Raw genomic sequence first — 19456 nt, forward strand, 5'->3', positions numbered from 1 at the left:
TCCAGGTAACCTACTCCAGTGGCAGTAAATGCTTCAGCTGTTCCTCTGCAGCAGAGAGGGACAAGTGGATGGAAAACCTACGCAGAACAGTGCAGCCGAATAAGGTAATAGAAACTGCGGAAATAAGATTACTGGGGGAATGGAGGTGGTATGATTGGATTTTAGTCCCGTGTACCAGGGCTTCCCACAGATGCAGGCGCAATTAATTTAGTCTGGGGAGAAGTCCACTCATCAGTGTATCAAAAGCCGCTGTGTACTATTCTAGTGAGTGCAGTAGGTCAAACCTTTAATGAATAAATAAATGTCAGCGTGCTTCCTGATCCCTGCCCCAGTGCCTGCTTATGATGTTTCAGACTGGATTTCTGATACTATGCACCTCAGAAGGATGGGACATGGCTTCACAGGTTTCATCTTTTACTGTGGGGGCACAGTTTGGGGGGAAAAAAAACTAAAGGAGTTTGAGCCGGAGTGAGAAGGGGGGTCAAGTTATTGATCAGCTGGAAATATCTGATAAGTCACCTCCATAGTTGGCATACCACCTTTGAGGGACAGGCTAATGGTGCTCTGGGAGTTACTCACAAGAGTAAACAATGCAGTGTGCCATGCCAGCCTAGGAGCTTTTGAGGGCTTTTGTGCAGAGTGTTTGTTTTCTAAACCATTTCAAATACAGCTTTTTGAGAAGAAAAATGTTCTAGTCGCCACCTTTGACATACAAAAGACCGATTTTCTAGAGATTCTGATTCTGTCCCTGCCTTGGACACAAAAGGCTGCCCTTTGCTGCTGTTTTAGAAGACAAAATGTTCAGTTTTTAGGGATTCTGAATCAAAGCTGAGGTCTTTCTTTTGCACAGGACAACTGCCGTCGAGCTGAAAATGTGCTTCGTCTCTGGATCATTGAGGCAAAGGACCTGGCCCCCAAGAAGAAATACTTCTGTGAGCTGTGCCTTGATGACACTCTGTTTGCCCGCACCACCAGCAAAACAAAAGCGGACAACATTTTCTGGGGAGAGCATTTTGAGTTCTATGGTCTCCCACCTCTTCACAGTATCACAGTTCACATCTACAAGGATGTGGAGAAGAAGAAGAAAAAGGACAAGAACAATTACGTAGGCCTGGTCAACATTCCCATGGCCAGTGTAACTGGGCGCCAGTTTGTGGAAAAATGGTACCCAGTCAGCACACCTACGCCCAACAAAGGGAAATCAGGGGGACCTTCCATTCGGATAAAGTCCCGTTATCAGACCATCACCATCTTGCCCATGGAGCAATACAAAGAATTTGCAGAGTTTGTTACCAGCAACTACACTATGCTGTGCTCTGTGCTGGAACCTGTGATCAGTGTAAGGAATAAGGAAGAGATGGCTTGTGCTTTGGTGCACATTCTTCAGAGCACTGGGAGAGCTAAGGTAAGAACAGGCGCCTCCTGTCAAAACAACTCCCTCTCGCTGCTTATAGGTGGTATCTTGTCAGCTAGAAAGTAGGAAGCCTGGGCTGGCATGACCATAAGCAACAGCAGAAGGTGCCTGACTGGGTAAGGCTGAGAAAAGGGTCTCAAAAGTATTTGAAAAGACTTGGGCAATTGCATCTACCAGAAAGGCATGTAGATAGGCATGATACCAACAATGATTAAGAGTTGATACAAAGATTAAAGGTGCTGCGTACAAAGTATAAGTGGGAGGACTATATAACTTCCTGTTATTCTGAAAAGTTAGGGCCTGCACTTGAGTGTTCAGGAACCTTTTCTGTATTTCTAAAATCATGATACAGGATAAGTAAGCAAGAGATTAGTAAACTGGAGAATTACTTTTATAAATAAGTCCTTGATACAAGGAGCAGCAGGGTGCCATTGTTCATTCAGTGCTAAGTCAGCTAATCAATGCTAACATTGATTTGGTCAGCGTTTGAACACCCATTTGGAGAATCTATACTCGGTTAATGGTGATCCCACCTGCCTCAAGGATGTTATTTGGACTTCTGGGTGCACACTGATGGTTCTCTGTGAGGCAGCAATTGGAGTGAGTCTCAGTTTCTTCAAATAGATTGTGGGAAAATACCCTGTAGGTCTCGGGAAATTCTGAGAAGCATTAACAAGCATTGATTTATCTGGATCCTGCCTGCCAAGTGGGTGTGTGAGTAGTACCAAGCTGTAGCCAGCTTCTTCCAATAATGCCACGTAGAGCAAGTTAAGCACGACCAAACACAAGTTAGAGGGTTGGAGCAACATCCAAGGGACAGCCTAATTTAACTGCTCTGAAAAGGTCCTTTTATGTTTGCATAATCGTATGCCAGTCTCTACTGTTCTCCCCTTGATGCATGTCTCTGAAAGGCTGGTGCTCTGTGACAGTGTGTGCTAGGAACTTGTTCCTTACCACGTTGTTCATCTGATCAAGAGAAGCTGGTAGCTGGGATAGCTCCTGTAGGGTTGTGTTGAAATCCTGCTGGAAAGCAGGCTCTGGATTCCTGCAGTGCTAGCTGCAGCAGGTATATAAATTAGTGTTATAACTTTGCCTTCCTAGTGCCTGAACGTTTGAACCTCTGTTTACTGGAAGCATTGAGCAGCTTACGTTGCCGTAACCTAAAGCTGCAAAGAGGGTATGTTTCCAGGTCACACTGTGTTGGTGGTGATGCAGCTGTATGTTCCCAGTTTGCGCCAGGTGAAAATAACTCTCTCAGATTTTGCTGAAAAGAAATGGTGATAATGGATTGAAAACCAAGAGTACTAAATGTATTTTTGATCTATATTTATCACATATGATTTGTTCTGCATATTTTACACTCTTATGCTAGCAGTGCATTTTGGCTTCTGTAGTTAATGGGGTTATGAAACCTTACTACAGCACTCTGAACTGTTTGGAGGATGTTGCTGTTTGCAACCAGCAAGTCAAAGTTATCACTCAGCCCTAATGCAGGGTGGTGTTTTGTTTTTGGTTTTTGGGGTGGTTTTTTGTTTTGTTTTTGGGCTGGGTTGGGGGTTTTTTTGTCTTTGTTTTTTTAACAGTTTAAAAAAAAGTGGGGGGAGGGGGAGAAATATGCTTCCTCTCCTGGAGAACTTTACAGTGGCTGAAATTAGATCTTGCAAAATACTGAGTATTTCTTGTGAAATGCTGAGTGTCCTTGACTCACATAAAGTTATCACTTCAGGAAATAAGCAAGACTGTAGAATTAGACCCTATATCAAGAGGTTATTCACTGTATCAAGACTTGCTGATAGTTCCTGTCTGGGAGTTTGAATACAGTTCAAGTTAAGCCATATAGATCCACAGCAAGTATGTTAACTTTTTTCCCAAACCCTGAACCACTTTTGGTTTGTGAATTTAATTGATATAAGCCATTCTTCCTATTTAAATTTCATCAAGCTGTAAGAACTTGTGCCTAACTTTCGTCTTGGATTTTTAAATCGAAGTTTTTATGTAATATTCAGTATTAAAAGATAAAGGTAATACCACCGTTTCTTTCAGCAGACAAACCCACTGATAAACAAACTGGTGAGGGTTTCTGTTCAGGTTCTGAACTGAAATACAAGCTTGGCTGTAAAGGTTTTATTTTAGAGACTTTTGTTCCTCCCTTTATAATTTGTGATCTATAACATTTATAAATTTAATAAACCCTAGAGGAGCCCTCGCTATTTCCTTGGCCCATACTACATGTGGCATCTGCACTCCTTGTCCCAAGCTGGGCAATTATTTCAGTAATCCTCTGGCTCCTCTGTTTAGCCTTCCTTCTTGGCTTCTGCTGTTAGCCTGCCATGACTGAGTCCGGTTAAAATAACCTCTTGCCATTTGACCTTCTTCTTCAGGACTTCTTGACGGATTTGGTGATGTCTGAGGTAGATCGTTGTGGGGAGCATGATGTCTTGATCTTCAGGGAGAACACACTTGCTACCAAAGCTATTGAGGAATACCTAAAGTTGGTAGGGCAGAAGTATCTTCACGATGCACTAGGTAAGAAAGTACCTGTCACCTGTTTGCATTGCAAGGGCTAACCCTGAACTGTCTGCAACGTGACTGAAGCCTCGTGTGCCTAGGAATGTGGGATGGGAAGGAACTGCTTCAGCACTGAGCCCAGGTGTCTAGTATCCAGATAGCAAAATATACGCTGTCTTACTCTTGATGCCCTTCCTCCACACAGAGGAAGATGCTCTTTGGTGCCTGCAGTAGCAGCACCCAAGGAAAGGTAAATTTGATTTGATGTAGCTGAGTCCCTCTTAAAGTTCGTATCACCACATTATGATTTTCTGGGTAACCTCCTTTTGTGTCTCTAGTTGTGGTGAAGAGGTATAATACTGCAGATGATTTGTGGGCAGTGGTGATTGTTCCATCTGATATACGAACAGGTTTAAAAAAGGGATTTTGACACAAAGTTTAACAGAGGAAATTGAGACCAATACCTTATGTTGGGGTGTCAGGAGTGAATCTGGTACCATGTGTGATACAATTAGGTGGAGATTTCAGAAAGGGTTATGAATGTGAAGCATATATTTCACTCATCTCCCTTTATGTTAAAGAAGCTCCTGCAATCACTTTAGGCCAAAGTGCCACTACCTAGGGGGCTAGATATACTCAGGGGTATCTGGTTGACGACCCAAGTTCTCATCCACAACTACATATTGCTGGGGCATCCCCACTCAGTGTCTTTCCCTTGCTGTTGTAGTTAACAGCAAATGTTAGCTATGGTGTTAACAAGTGTTAAGTGTGAGATGCCCACCCTAGCACTTCTGTTGAATGCAGGTAGTACAAGAAAACTAATTTCCAGATGCTTCAGCTGCAACTATTGGTAATGCTGGCATGTTCCAGAGTGACCCTTGGACTTGCTCAGCCTTCACCTTTGCCACGGAGCAATTAATTCATAAACGTTTATGTTAACCTTTTAAACTGGTACCTTGCCCCAACAAAAACCCTTAGATAAACATGGCTGGAGGGAGTGGGGCTGCAGGGCTACTGAGCAGCACAGGGCAGGAGATCAAGATGTAGACTGTCTAGGGAGCCTTCTGCCTGTGTTTATCCAAAGTGCTCTTTATTCACTGCCTCATTAAAACTGCCTGGCCAACCTGTGATGCCCTACTCCTTTCACCTGGCGGGGTCTTAATGCCCATGGTTACATGCCAGGGTGGATTCTGATAACTGTTATTGTCCCCTCTCCACCAAAAGGTTCTGCTCTAGTCATAAGCCACTGCCTTGGCAGTTACTGTCCACACAAATAATATTGCAATAAAGAGGACCAGAATGTGAATGCTCTCTTCCAGAGAAACTCACAGGCTTGCCACAGTTAGCTTTTACCAACTCCACACAATCCTTCTTACCCAAGATTGCACAATGAGCCACCCATCCCCCTGTTGTTTCTTGGATGAAGAAAGCTTTGGAAATTGATATGAGAGAAATAAGATCAGGCCAAAGCCAAGTCCCATGCCACATCCTTTCACAAAAAAAAAAAAAAAAAGGGCAGCTTGCTTTCCCAGCAGTCTCACTTGTCCTCAGCAATCCCAGACGCTGGCAAGTCATCAAGGAGATAGTTGGCTAAATTACTGCTCCAAGGGTCAGTATAGTAAGGTCTGTGATTATATGCATTTTGGCCATTTCTTAAGTGTAATGAGCCTGTTCTGGTAGTCTTATTCTCATGGGTGGAACCACTGAGCATAAGTCACAGTCCTAGGCTCTCGCCTGGTATGGAGAAATGAGCAGCGTACTACTTTGTGCTATGCTTTTCAGCAGACTGAACGATCAGCTGTGGGACCAGTATATTACATTTGACTGCAAGCCCCTTAATGTGCAGTAATTACATAAAAATATTGTAAAATTAATGACTTTTAATACATCATTTAGAGCATTGGTGCTGAGTGATAAGATTGTAAATCATAGACATGAGAGATGGAAAATCCCCCTAAGGTCATCCAGCTTGTCTGTAGCTCAGGGCAAGGTTGCTCATGACAATATACCCATGTAATTCTTTGTCAAGTTTTAAATGTCATTTTGCTCAGATGCCATGTTCTTTGAAAGGATTAACAACATTACACTTGGTGTTAGCTATTCAATACATCTGTAGGAGTATCTTAATATATGATTAAGGCAGGGTCTTGTGGACCACAAAGAGTAAGTTTCAAATGTGTTTAAGGAAAAAAAATATTATCCAGTAAACAACAGTTAAAACAGAATTGGCTCAACAGAAGTGATGCCGATACTTTTGCAAGTAAGTTATCTAGATGCCCTCAGCAGGGCAAAAAAAAAAAAAGCTTAAGAAAATGTTCTGCCTGCTTTGCTTACAAGAACACTGCCGACTTGAGATTCAGAGAGCGGGGTTGGGAGTTGTTTAAGGGTTTTTATGAAAACAAAGACAAAAAACCAAAACCCTTTTGCACAAACAAGCCTCGTGGTGTTAGCTCAGAGTCAGCAAGATCATCTGAGGAGATGAACTTAAGAGACATTGAATCATTAAATGAATGAATAAAGAGTTTTTCCTAGTGAACAACAACAGTTTAAAAATCACTTGGTGTACTAGCATATATAGGAGGAAAACTAGTAAGTAGTTCACTCCAATATGCCGAACAAATGAAACTTTGTCTGGTTTTGTATGTGTCCAGTTTCTGTTGTGATGCTGTAAGAGAAGGATGACAGAAATGCAAAGAATTTTGAAAGAGGCAGGCTATAAAAATGTCATAAGGTGTTGATAAGAGGTTGAGAAAATTAGCAGTCTCTAGCTAGCACTCGGGCATTACTCTTATTCAAGAGCAAGGTGACACTTTTTAAAATTTTTAAAAAATGGTAAATTTAGAAATAATAAAAATAAATAGCATTGTCAAGTGCATTTCCTGGGGAAATTGTGAAGACAAATAGCACAACTTCATTTCTAAGACTGTGGATAATTTTATAGTCGATAATACAATTTGAATACAGAGTCAAATCCTATTCTTTAGGCTATAAGTGAAGTGTCTGCAGGGTTTATAAGCAAAGCCATCCTGTTACTGCAACTGTATTTGGGGGCAGTGAGGGCACAGGAGGCTGAAGCATCAGAGCACCAGCCGTCTGATCTGGTATGGCAAGTGCTCTGTTCTGAAAGAGCTGGGAGGAGTCGCGTCCCCAACATCTGGTGTCTGGAGGCTGTATTGCAGACGCAGGGAGCAGAAGAGGCAGTTGCCAAGGAAAGGCACAAGCAGCATTTAAAGGTGTGTCAAGGAGGCTTTTCATGTAACTACCCTGGTTTGTCATCCTCTTGCCTTTGTCCAGGGGAGTTTATCAAGGCTTTGTATGAGTCAGATGAAAACTGTGAAGTGGATCCCAGCAAATGTTCATCCAGTGAATTAACAGATCATCAGAGCAACCTGAAAATGTGTTGTGAGCTGGCCTTCTGCAAGATTATCAATTCTTACTGGTGAGGCATCTCCCCTCCCCTTCTCCCCCATTAGATTATTTGCTTAGAGGGTGCCCATTCCTCCTCTGAAGATGAGAAAACAGCAGTTGTACAAGGAAGTAGCATAGACCCATCTATCTACTGAGACTGCCTTCATTTCCTTTCCTCACTAACTTCCTATGTGTGACACCATATTGCAGGTGGAACTTGTGCCCAAACTGAGGGGTTCCAGGCCCACGCACTGTACCTGACAGGAGCTTCTGCTGAAATACTTTGCCAAGGGAACACATACTGAGCTGAGGCTGAATAAGGAGGGAATAAAGTGAGAAGATAACAGCTTAGCTTGAACTTGGAATAAAAAGCTGAAAGTTTTGATGTGTATAGAAAACTTTCAGACCCTGTAGATCTGTAGAATTGAACAGGAAATCACAGGGAGGAAACACTGGCAGAGAGATTTCTATTAATCTCTGAGTAGCAGTGAAAGAAGAAGGGCCTTTCTGCTTCAGGACAAAGCACATGTGAAATATTGAGAGAGCTTAACAAGCAAAATAAGAATTTCAGTTATGGAGATGAGTTCAGCTTGGTTCAGTTTGTTTTTAATATTCTGATGCCCTGTTTGCTCCAGGGTAGTGATGGATAAGTAGTTCTTAGCTTGCAAATCAGTGTGTCTGAAAATGGCTTCACTTAACATATATGAACAAGGGATGCTTTAAAGACTACTTAACTATCACCAGATTAAATGGGGATCTAAGAATAGATGCCTAATGACATTTCCTAGCCTAGAGAGAGAAAAGGGAAAAACAAAAAAGAGCCGATGATGTTTTCTCACAGATAATTATTTTAGGTGATTAGTCACCAGTTCCACTTGTTGCATCTCATTGCCCATGCGATTTTATTTCCTGGTTTATTGTTTTTCAGTGTGTTCCCTCGTGAGCTGAAGGAGGTATTTGCATCTTGGAAGCAGCAGTGCCTGAGCAGGGGCAAACAGGACATCAGTGAACGCCTGATCAGTGCCTCCCTCTTCCTCCGCTTCCTGTGCCCTGCTATCATGTCCCCCAGCCTCTTTAGCCTCATGCAGGAGTATCCTGACGACCGGACATCTCGCACACTCACACTTATTGCTAAAGTCATTCAGAATCTCGCCAATTTTGCTAAGTAGGTGGTGACAATAAAACTGAAATCTGTGCCTCTAGGCGTGCAAGTCACTGCAGGTTACTATGGAGCAAGGAGAGCCCTGCTTGGTAGTCATGTTTGCAGGCAGTTGATTCTCTGTCAAATTGAAGTCAGCTTTAGAAAAGGAGGAAACTTCTCACTTATATGTGGACACTGTTCCCCTTGAGACACCTCAGCGCTGAGCTAGATAAATTCTCCTTTTCACATGCAGATTTGGGCTGCGTTGAATTCAGTAGAGGGGGGACAGTATAAAACCAAGAAGAGCCGTGCATTAGCATGTCAGTGCGTATGCTATTTCAAAAGAAAAAAAGCCTGTTCCCACCAAGGATCATGATTTTCCTCCTTTCTTCCTCCAAAATTCCCATCTGAATGATACAAAGGGCATGGCATGTCTGTTACAGGGGAGGGGATGCAGAGAAAGGGGGTAGAGAAAGGGTGTCTGTGGGAGGGAGGGGGGAGAGATGTGTTGAGCCCTTGATCATAATATGAACAGTGAATTACTAGTATTTAAATAAGTCCAAGAAAGCAGTGAATCTCTTAAATTGCCCGTTTTTTTTTTCTCCCAGACCGAATCTTCAGAAAGACAGGTCTCAAGTTAAGCATTTAAGTAATTGTCTGTAAGCACTTGTACTCTGTGTTTTGTGTGGAGGTTATTGACTGGATTTCCCCCCCTCCCCTTTCTTGCAGGTTTGGTAATAAGGAAGAGTATATGGCCTTCATGAATGATTTTTTGGAACACGAGTGGGGAGGAATGAAGCGTTTTCTCCTGGAGATCTCTAATCCAGATACCATCTCAAACATGCCTGGATTTGAGGGCTACATCGACCTGGGCAGAGAGCTCTCAGTTTTGCATTCCCTCTTATGGGAGGTTGTGTCCCAACTTGATAAGGTAAAGCAGGCTGGAAGCCCGGGAGGGTGAACCTGGCAATTGTATCGTAGCAGCAGTAAACACTAGGAAACATCAAGGGAGCAGCTGAAGCCTGCTTTGGGGAGAACTTATTCAACAGCTTTTGGGAGGAATGTTTGATAGTGGTATTTCACAATTGTTCTTTCCGTGATTTCAGATAAGGGGCTAAAGCAGGGCATGTGAAGTGGCTGGTCTTCAGCAGTAGTGCAAACACTTTGCAGAGCCTTAAGTAAGGATGGGTGTTAAATGGTGGAGGGGGCAGCGCTTAAAAGTAGACCTGGAATTCCCAGAGCAGACGGTCCTTTCTCATAAGCGAGCTGGAAAAAAGGGAGGGTGTTTGGACAGAAAATGAAAATGTTGCAGTGCCCTTTTTGATGCTAATGGAGGTGCTTTGCTACACACCCGGCCCTGCCCTGCCCAGCTCTGATGGAGTAACGTGCTGGGCAGGCAGAACTGTTCTCATTAAAGACCTGATCCAAAGCCTGTTGGGATGTCCTCATTTCTGTAGTCTTTGGATTAGTTTTTAGTATACAAGAGCATGGCATGTAAAAACCTGGTTCCACTCTCAGTTTTATCCTGTAAAAAAAGCAAGATGCTCTCTGCTATGTATTGTGCTGTGGTCATATGCGTTGTTCAGATTCTGTTCTGCTGATCGCAATAGACATCGCCAACAATAAGCATTGCTTCCATTTAGCTATAGAAGGAGAAAAGACAGTAGTTCATTCTTCCTTAGCTATGTGGCTCTGCAGGATCCAAAATCGTTAAAACCTTGATAGCAAAGGTAGTTGATAAGACCTAGCAAAGCTGAGCTGTGAGTCGGTTTTTGGGGGGTTTTTTTGTCGGGGTTTTGTTTTTTTTTTTTTTTTTTGCAAGTGCTTGGAAGTGTTCCATTTTTCAACTTTTAGAGGTGCATTATTTTGTCCATATTCCATTTATATTATTCTTTCTTTTGAAACTGGAGAGGTGAGGTGAATTGCAATGCACTCTTAATATTTGTATTCCATTAAGGTTTGCCAAAATAGTTATTTGTTGGGTATCTATTTTCTCACAGTACATTATTTAAAACAGAAACCAAAAAACAGGGCTTGTTGCATCAGAGTAAATTGCAATGTCCTTGACTCAAAAAGGCAATATATATTAATCTTAGTTAATCATAGTTTGATAACAATTTATGGTCTTGTTTTTCCATTTCCCTCATACATGCACACAGTGTATGTCCAAAATGTCACAGGCAGCAAAGTCAGCTATAAAGATGGTTCAGCAGCCTCAGGAGAACAGGCAAAGTGAGCACTCAAAAGACCGGATCCTCCATTTCTACAAGTTGGGGTAAACCCACCAGTGCAGGGAATGCTGCCATCTCCCTCCAGCTGGTCAGGTGGTAGGTCAAGAGAAACCCAGCTCCAGTCTTTAGAACTGCAAATGGATCTTTGGACTTGGTGTTAGTTACTTGCTGTGAGCTGTTCTCTGAATGCAAGGGTCGTAAATGTCTTGGGCAGCGAGGAAAGGGAGGAGCCAGACCTGGATAAACCGTCAAAGCAGATCTGCTTTGCCCTTTCTGTAGGTTAGACGCATAGATCTACCCTAACAGGCCCTTGGGAGATGGTGTAGTGGTTTGCTAAAAAGAATTAAGGGGTAAAGTTACATTGCTTTACTGTAGGTAATGACTGGGAAATGATGAGAGAAGTCACCTCAGAGATTTTAATAGACACAGAAGAAGTGCTATATGAAAGTGTTTGTAAAGAGACCTTTCTCTGGAGCCAAACTGACTGAATACCTGCTTACAGGAAAAATAAGGATATCTTTGAAAAGAACATTATCTTTGCAGCAGAGTTTTACTTTATAATAAACCTCCAGCACTTTCACCTCCTTCCTGCACTCCCAAGAGGCTGAAGATGCCCTGTAGATGATATAACCAGCAGGGACCCAAAGAGGGGAGAAGGATAAAGAGCCTGAACGAGCAGCCTTCCTTGCTGGAAGGTCAGCTGCTCTTACCCTAGGCCTGGGCAACGCTGAGCTAACACGTAATTGAACAAACAGCTACACATTTAATCCCAGGCTGATGTGATAATGTTGGGATCATTGGTGTTTTCATGAGTTATTTTTCACTCTTAAGTAGGGAAGAATGCCGTAGATTTTGATAACAGGGTGCTACAGAAGATGGCATCAGTGTAGGACGCCAAAAGCAAAAGGCTTACGAAATGAAAACCTTCCTTTCCCCATCTCCCTCAACCCTTGTGATTCTCTCATGATCCCCCTGAATGCCGCATCCCCTTGTCTGTTGGCATGCATTTCCTTTACCACATGACACCCTTTGCCTGGAAAGTTCCCCCCACTAGCTGAATCTGTAGTCTTTGAATGCCCTTTAATGAGTAGATACCGTAGTTTTCACTTTGACCTCACCCACCCTGGACTTAGTTTGCTTTGCATGATAGTTTTGCATTGGAATGGCAATAGTTTTGTTTTATTGAGCATGATTTTTATTTTTGGGGGTCAATCCTAATTTCTTTTCTATTTCCTTTTCTTTCCTCAATGTCTGCTGCACCCCGTTTCGTCTCCTCCATCCATCTCGTCGCCGTGGTTACGCTGCTCCGTAACACTGCATTACGGTCCTGGCACACCCGCACACAACCACCCACCCTCCTTCCTTCCACCTCCACCCCTCCGCCTCTGTGCATCGTTATCAAAAAAAACTGGCGGATGTCGCGGTGCTTGTTGTCCAATTAGGGTGAAAATTCCTTCCTACAGGCGACCGTGGCAAAACTGGGACCTCTTCCTCGTATTCTTGCTGATATCACCAAATCAATGACCAACCCTACACCAATACAGCAGCAGCTGAGGCGTTTCACTGAGCACAGCTCTAGTCCAAACGTCAGTGGCAGTCTCTCCTCAGGGCTTCAGAAGATATTTGAGGACCCCACTGATGGGTATGTAACAGCCAGAGCTCAAGGGAAGATGTGGGTAAGGGGGCTGTTAAGCCTGTTAAGAGTTGAGTGCTTCATCACCGGAACTGTCTGCCCAGGCCAGCTGTAGGAGCGGGGAGCTTGGGCCTCTGTCACGGAGAATACACAGTCCCAGTAAGAGGGTGCACAAGGTGGCACTGGAGACCTGAAGCTTTTGACTTACCCGGGACTCAAACATGTCTCTAGGAGTCAATGACTTCAGCTGCTAAAAAACAGTTTTGCAATTTACTGCCAGTCTGAGTGACCAGATGCATAGTCAGCCATAATGTTTCCTTCTGGTGAGCAGGCTGCTTGTTTACTACTAATGGAAAAACTGGGCTGTAGGTGGAACTTGCTACCGGTGGAATAGCAAAAATAGCCCTTCCTCTGTTTAGTGCAGCATTTCTCACACTGTAATCGCTGTTAGTCTGAAGCAGAAAGCTGTGACATGGCAGAACTGCCAAAGAGCGTGGATACTGTGGTCTCAGAGTAGTTTCTGTGCTGTCAGGTATGAGGGCCAGTTTTGTCACGTGGAAGTGTCTGCCCTCCGAGCTTACATTTAGATCTGCAGGAGTCCTCGCACAACTTTGGGAATGGTTTGCATTTCACCTGTGAAAAAAATAAAGATGAAGCACTTCCTGAATCAAATATAATTCTCAAAGATAAGTGGTAATTAAGGAAGAGTGTGTTCCGACTTGAACACAAAGAGCTCATAAAAGGAAATACAGTTCCTTGAAGCTTTCGTATGAGGGGAGGAGGTTAAATGAGGTAGAAGGACTTCTCTGGAACAGATCTCTCAGGGTCTTGGCTGCTTAAAAATTAACCAAATTGCTTTCCACTCCACAGTGACTTGCATAAGATGAAGTCTCCAACCCAGGAAAATGTAGATGGATATTTTAGGGGCAAGACCTTACTATTGGTTCAGCAGGCATCCACCCAGAGCATGACTTACTCAGATAAGGATGAAAGGGAAAGCATCTTGCCCAATGGACGTAGCATCTCTCTCATGGACCTCCAGGATCCTCACACGGCTCACAGTGACCACGCTTCTATTATGCACGATGTGCCTTTGCGCTTGGCCGGCAGCCAGCTCTCTATCACACAGGTGGCAAACATCAAACAGCTGTGGGAAACTCAGAGCACACCCCAGAGTGCTCCCCAGGTGAGAAGGCCTCTGCACCCGGCTTTGAACCAACAGGGCAGCCTCCAGCCTCTGTCATTCCAGAACCCGGTTTACCATCTCAACAACCCAACTCCGCCGATGCCGAAGGCCTCTGTGGACTCCAGCCTGGAGAACCTGAGCACTGCCAGCTCCCGGAGCCGAAGCAACAGCGAAGACTTCAAACTTAGCGGACCCAGCAACAGCAGCATGGAGGACTTCACCAAGCGCAGCACACAGAGCGAGGACTTCTCCCGGCGCCAGACGGTCCCAGACAAGCACGTCCCCATTGCGCTGCCCCGCCAGAACAGCAGCAGCCAAGCACAGATCCGCAAAATGGACCAAGCTGGGCTGGGTGCCAGGGCCAAAGCACCGCAGTCCTTGCCACACAGTGCTTCCTTGCGGAGCACGGGCAGCATGTCGGGAGTGTCGGGGGCCATGGTGACTGAACCCATTCAGAATGGGAGCCGGTCCCGGCAGCAGTCCTCATCCTCTAGAGAGAGCCCTGTCCCAAAGGTGAGGGCAATTCAGAGGCAACAAACGCAGCAGGTAAGGAAAGCCTTTTTCCAGGCGCTTTCTGCTTTGATGTTTAGCTGATTGCTGCATTGACCTTCAAAGCCTTTTGACCTTTGAGTTGAATTGAGTTGAATCAAGAGTACTGGCACTTAAGCAAGTGGCCAGTAGCAAATGTAAGGAATAGTTGTGCTCGTTACCCTTACAAGCTTGGCAAGCCTAGCTTACCTATTATTTTTTGATGCTTTCGTACTAAATTTAAAAAAAAGTGTTTTGCATTTACTAAGGTAGCAGCAAGCCTGCGGAAAAAAAACAAAACTTGAAATTTCCCTGAATAAAAAAAATAGAAGAAGCTTTGCTCCACATTGTAATTAAGATTGCCACGTGAGAATGCATTTGCCCTGCGGTGCTAATTTAAAAGCATAGCTACCTAAAAACAGAGAAATAAACAAAGATAAAATATCATAGAATAAACTGCTGCCAAAATAATAAGTAAGTACAGTTGTCCTAAGTGTGGAGAAATCTTTATTTCACCACGATGCAACAATCTATTGCTGGTCCCCAAATAAATACTGCTTTTTCATTAATCATCCCAAACTATGAATAATACAAACACTTTCTGGAAAGGAGTGCTTATATGTACCAACTCCTAATGCACTTTATCAGTTGTTCATAGGCAACTGTAAATCAAGATTTTCCTGTCAAAAAGCCAGCATTCCTTTACCTTAAAAAAAAAAAAAAAAAAAAAAAAGGTAGAAAATTCCTGTTGTGATTTGCTGTGTATTAAAATCTTTTCCTAAATTAGTTTAATGTTAAAGAGAAAATGAGTTTTTAAATGCTTGGCACTACAGCAAAGGTAGAAAATGTCTCGATCTGCAGGTCAGAGGGAAGGTGGTGGTTTTTCAAAATGTAATATTAGTGCATACAGACTTATCAGCTGGGCAGGGTGAGGCTCTTGAGAGCAACACCTGCGCTATTCCTTGGGGTTAAGTGTTTTCTTCTGTGGTCACTGTGAGGGTAAACATGGTCATGTTTGATTTACCTTACCTAGTATTGAAGGAAATTTTTTAAGCTCCTGCTTTCCACAAGACCTTCTAGAAAGGATGCTGCTTTGCACACATGCACAAGTGAGGACTTCCACTCCAGAAAGTTGCAGCCCCTGAGGTTGAGACTGCACCAAGCTGCTGGTGAAGCTACATCCACAAGGAGCAGGAGGTTACGGTCCTCCTTGCTGACGTAGCCCTGTTGGCAAAAGCGCTGGTGAAGACATGGTTATGCAGGGGGAAGGCTTTTGGCTTGTAAGGTAAAGCTGGCAGAAGAATTTAGTTGCTACTGTGAGCTCCTGCTCTGCCAAAGGTTTTACTGGTATCCCTGTTGGTGTAGCTTTCTTGGCAAACTCCTGAATGCTACAGTTAAAAGGAGGAAAATCTGGATGATGCCTGGGAACCCAGGAGCAATCAGGGCTTCAAAACTACTTTGATACCTCCAGTTCATTAAAGTACAAGGAGATCAGAAACACTGAATCACACAGCAAAGGCTATTATGCCAAGTTAGTAATACCAAAAAAAGTAATTGCATATTATTTGAAGTGCATATGTTTGTGTCCTCCTTTGGAGTGTGTGTTTTAGGAAATTTTTAGGCCAGTAACAAGGATAAATTTGAAGGATAAACTCCCTTTGCAGTCCTCAGGTGTCCAGTGTGAACCTGTATTGTATGATCTACTGGGTTTTATTGTATGGTTCTGTGCAGTGTCCTAGCCAAAATCCCTGGGGAGCTGGTGCCCTTCCTTAGGGCTTGTTACGGGAAGTGCCTACACAAATACACAAAGAAGGCTTTACTTTGAAGGTGTTAGAATAAGGAGGAGAAAGTACAGGTGTTGCATCTCCAGTCTTTGTGAGTACACCTTACACGGGTGGCTTCTGCCCTACGTGTATTTACAAGAAACATTCAGTTAGCTGTTTGCAAACCCCTGGCTCTTCTTATCTTAAATTGCTGATTACTCGACTGTCCCCAAGTAAATCAGTTACCTTTGCTTGTTCAGCATCAAAATGACATCTCGGACTTCCCTCTTCTCCAGTTACTTTTACATTCAGCTTCATAGATGCCTGCGACTATGACTGGCTTCAGGGCAGTCTCCTTCCCCCCTCTTGTAGGCGATGTGCATCTACTTATTTTTCCACTCTACTTTTCATACTAATTGTTTTCACTGGATTCATTAGAGTACTTGCTCATACTTTATTCAGAGAAATCAATTTGTTCTTTCCTTCCTCACACCCTTGAGAAATGTCTTGAAGTGTGCCAAATCAAGTGGCCAAAATTTTTTTGAGGCAAATTCCATTGCGTCCTTTTAATTGCAAATCGTGTTGTGGAATTCTGTTCTTATTTTAAAAAGAAAAAGAGAAAAGAGAAATAGGGCATGTTCTTTCTGGGCATGCTTTGTGGGCGTTATAATTATTAGACTCTGTTCTCTACAAGTCCCATTTGTTTCTGAATATAGAGCTAGGCCCTTTGTTTGCTGGGAGAGGTCAGTTTTTGCCTTCCATTTCCATTTAGTAGGTAGGTGGGAACAGAAATGTCAGTCTGTTCCTCTGGAAGAGAGGCAAAGAGGGGAATTAATACACGTTCCTAGCAGGCTTTTCTTTTTTCTCTTTATTATTAGAGTATAACTCATAACCCATTAGCATGTGAAGTGCTTGCCATCCACTTGGTCTTTGTAGGCTTTCTGAGCTTGGCTGCTGAAAATATTCTGTCCTACAGCTTGCAAGGTTGTTTGGCAAGGTTTGCTGGTGATCAGCAGTCTGTTACAAGGCTGGTGATGTAGTTTATAGTCACCCTTCTGCTATCTTAGTCCTCCATAACTCCAGTGAACAGTGACACTGTTCATCCATAGCTGTTCCTAATTCCTCCAGCAATTCCTAGAGCCAAAGTATTTGCCTCCAAGAAGAGCCTGTTGGTGGCAGAGCCACACACAGTTCATAGTCTCCCTTGCTATGGCTGCCTCACAGCAAATACCGCCAAAAAAATCTAGCTAAGGAGCTTTGCCAGGCTGTTACACTGCACTTGAAAGGGGCTATTAGCCTTTCTGCTGTGAAGACTTCCTTCTAGCGAAAAGACCTCTGCCTAAATCTAGGGATTTTTGCCTAATTCCTACTCCTTTCCTTTGCCTTTATACCCATCTTTCCTGAGGCTTATTCCAGTGCTGGAGTCTTCGTCGCTGCTCAGGACAGCTGAGCTGTTGCAGGCAGATCCTCTGGCCAGAGCTGGCATAGGATGTACGGAGCATTCGCCAGCCCTGTCCTCATGAACAAGAGAAATAGAAATGGAGGTTGACATGATCCCTCACCTGACTCATGTAGAGAAGCTGTTACTCTCCCATAAAGAACTCCTCGCTGAAACTCAGACTTCAAAATCCCCCTGCCATGGAGCACATTTCACTTTGGTACAATACTGAAATGAGGCAGTGAGCTGAAGAGCTGCTTGAGCACAAAAAGAAGCTACAGGGCTGGGGGGGGAGGCGGGGGGCAAAGTTGCTCTTCCGCATTTCTCAAAAAGTTAAGACAGTGTTGCTCTTTCAGGGGTAATTATGCTAATTCCTGTGCTTATAAACTTGTCTTTGTCCTTGAAAATTGCTTGGAATTTGTAGCAAGCCATATTTTCCCCAGACGGGTGGAGAGTTTCTTGTTTCTTTTCTTGGCTTGCTTTTTGGATTCCCTTAAAGAGGATAGCCTCTGATGATGTTTTACAGTTCTAGTAAACGCTGCTGGCCCTGACTTACTTTCACAGCCTTGTCTGGGTGTATATGCTACAATAGACCATCTAAATCTGATAGGCACTACAGTGATAATGTTACAACTCTTTGCCACTTTTAAGTACTGCTGTGCTGTTTCGTATCCAAGCCATGCAGCCCCATCCTCTCTCGCAGTCTGTCTCCAGCCTGGCTGAGAAAGCTGCTCCCAAGTCAAGCTCCTCAGTACTCCAAAGAAACTAAGGTGTCTTACCTGAACAGGCTGCAAGCAAAGCTTTGTCGCTCTGGTTTTTTTGTGAGAGAAATCACAGGTTGAGAAAGCCTTACTGAAAATCTGGCAAAGGGGAAAGGTGGAAGTGAACAGGATTTGGAAACAAGAACTTTTCCAGAGCAAAGCTCACTTAGCGAGGAAGAAAAATTTCTCAAGTACATTGGTTTTAGAGGGACTCAAGTAAGTGGGTCCAAAGTCAAGGGAGGATGAAGAGAGATTTTGGGGATCCTTCGAGACTGTCAGATTCATGGTCACTTTTCTCCTCCAAATAAACTGGATTTTAGAGCTGATTTGTCTGTAGTTTCTCTGAAAAATGCTTACAGGTATCTCTGCTCTAGGTTCAGTCACCTGTGGACTCTGCCACAATGTCACCAGTGGAAAGGACAGCTGCATGGGTTCTCAATAATGGACAGTATGAAGAAGTAGAGGAGGACGCCGAGCAGAATCCAGATGAAGTCAAGCATGCTGAGAAGGTAGATTTTATTCTGTATGCAGCCAACTCAAGGGCCAACAGTGAGTCCTGTCCACTCCACAGCCGAGTTCAGAACAGCTTTCAGGCACTGCTTTGACAGAGTCATGCTTTCAAACACAGGTTGTATTGGCATAACTTCCTGCTGTACATGCTGTCACACATTTCTGTAGTATGGTATCCCATACTATAAATTAACCCACACACAGGCTGTAGCATGTCAAATGGGTGCAAACTGACATAGCTGAGAGTTTGTACGTTACAGGCTGGTATTTGGCACTATGTGCATCATGAGTCACACTGCCTAACTGTATTAGATCCTGCTCAAGTAATTATTTTTTATGACAACACTATAGCTACAGCATACTGCCATTTTTCTATGCTTGCAAAACTTTTTAGTGATCATTAAACTCCATTAAAAAAAAAAGTCACAATTATTAACCCGACTGAGTATAGCTTAGGATATGTAAGTGATTGTACAAGACTCTGTAAATGCAATTCAGTCTTTATCAGTAGTTGCATTCAAATTTTGTCTTGGGCTTCACCTGAGGCAAATGCCTGTCATCGAGGTAGTACAGTGTTTCTGGGCTGCACAGAAACGTCCATGATCTTTTTTTTTTTTTAAAGCGTATTTATTTTCAGGAGTAGATACCACTTTTCCAAATACAGTTACATCCATATGCTGTTATGGTGAAGTAGTTTAGTAAGAGGTTTGGCATTTTGAGAAGGCAGGGAGAAAGGAGGAGAACATTTGGTGGACAAGAAGCAGGAGCATAGGATTATTAGGAAAAGTGAATGAACCCAAACAAAGTGGAATATGTTGAGATTCATTGCACTATTGCAGAAGTGATTTTGTCCACAGAGACAGTAAGTCGAACAACAAAACCTCAGCCAAGTAAACTTACAGGCTCGGTTCTGTAGTGAATAATTTGCTCTGTCT

The 19456-nt window shown here is 43.4% G+C and overlaps 1 protein-coding gene across 8 annotated transcripts in view; it reads left to right on the forward strand.

Annotated features, from left to right (window-relative positions):
* Positions 1-19456, forward strand: part of RASAL2 (RAS protein activator like 2) — a 189362-nt gene that overhangs the window by 158557 nt on the left and 11349 nt on the right. For 5 of the 8 annotated variants that reach the window (XM_075507904.1, XM_075507905.1, XM_075507899.1 and 2 more), the window contains 9 exons: positions 6-104; positions 851-1405; positions 3796-3940; positions 7217-7361; positions 8259-8495; positions 9201-9402; positions 12145-12344; positions 13206-14067; positions 18386-18520. In XM_075507904.1, coding sequence (XP_075364019.1) covers positions 6-104; positions 851-1405; positions 3796-3940; positions 7217-7361; positions 8259-8495; positions 9201-9402; positions 12145-12344; positions 13206-14067; positions 18386-18520 — 2580 coding nt within the window. The remainder of the gene's footprint in view (positions 1-5; positions 105-850; positions 1406-3795; positions 3941-7216; positions 7362-8258; positions 8496-9200; positions 9403-12144; positions 12345-13205; positions 14068-18385; positions 18521-19456) is intronic. The other 3 variants (XM_075507906.1, XM_075507901.1, XM_075507903.1) reach the window with 1 other exon arrangement.

Source organism: Mycteria americana, chromosome 7 (assembly GCF_035582795.1).
Source record: "Mycteria americana isolate JAX WOST 10 ecotype Jacksonville Zoo and Gardens chromosome 7, USCA_MyAme_1.0, whole genome shotgun sequence".
Lineage (NCBI taxonomy): Eukaryota > Metazoa > Chordata > Aves > Ciconiiformes > Ciconiidae > Mycteria > Mycteria americana.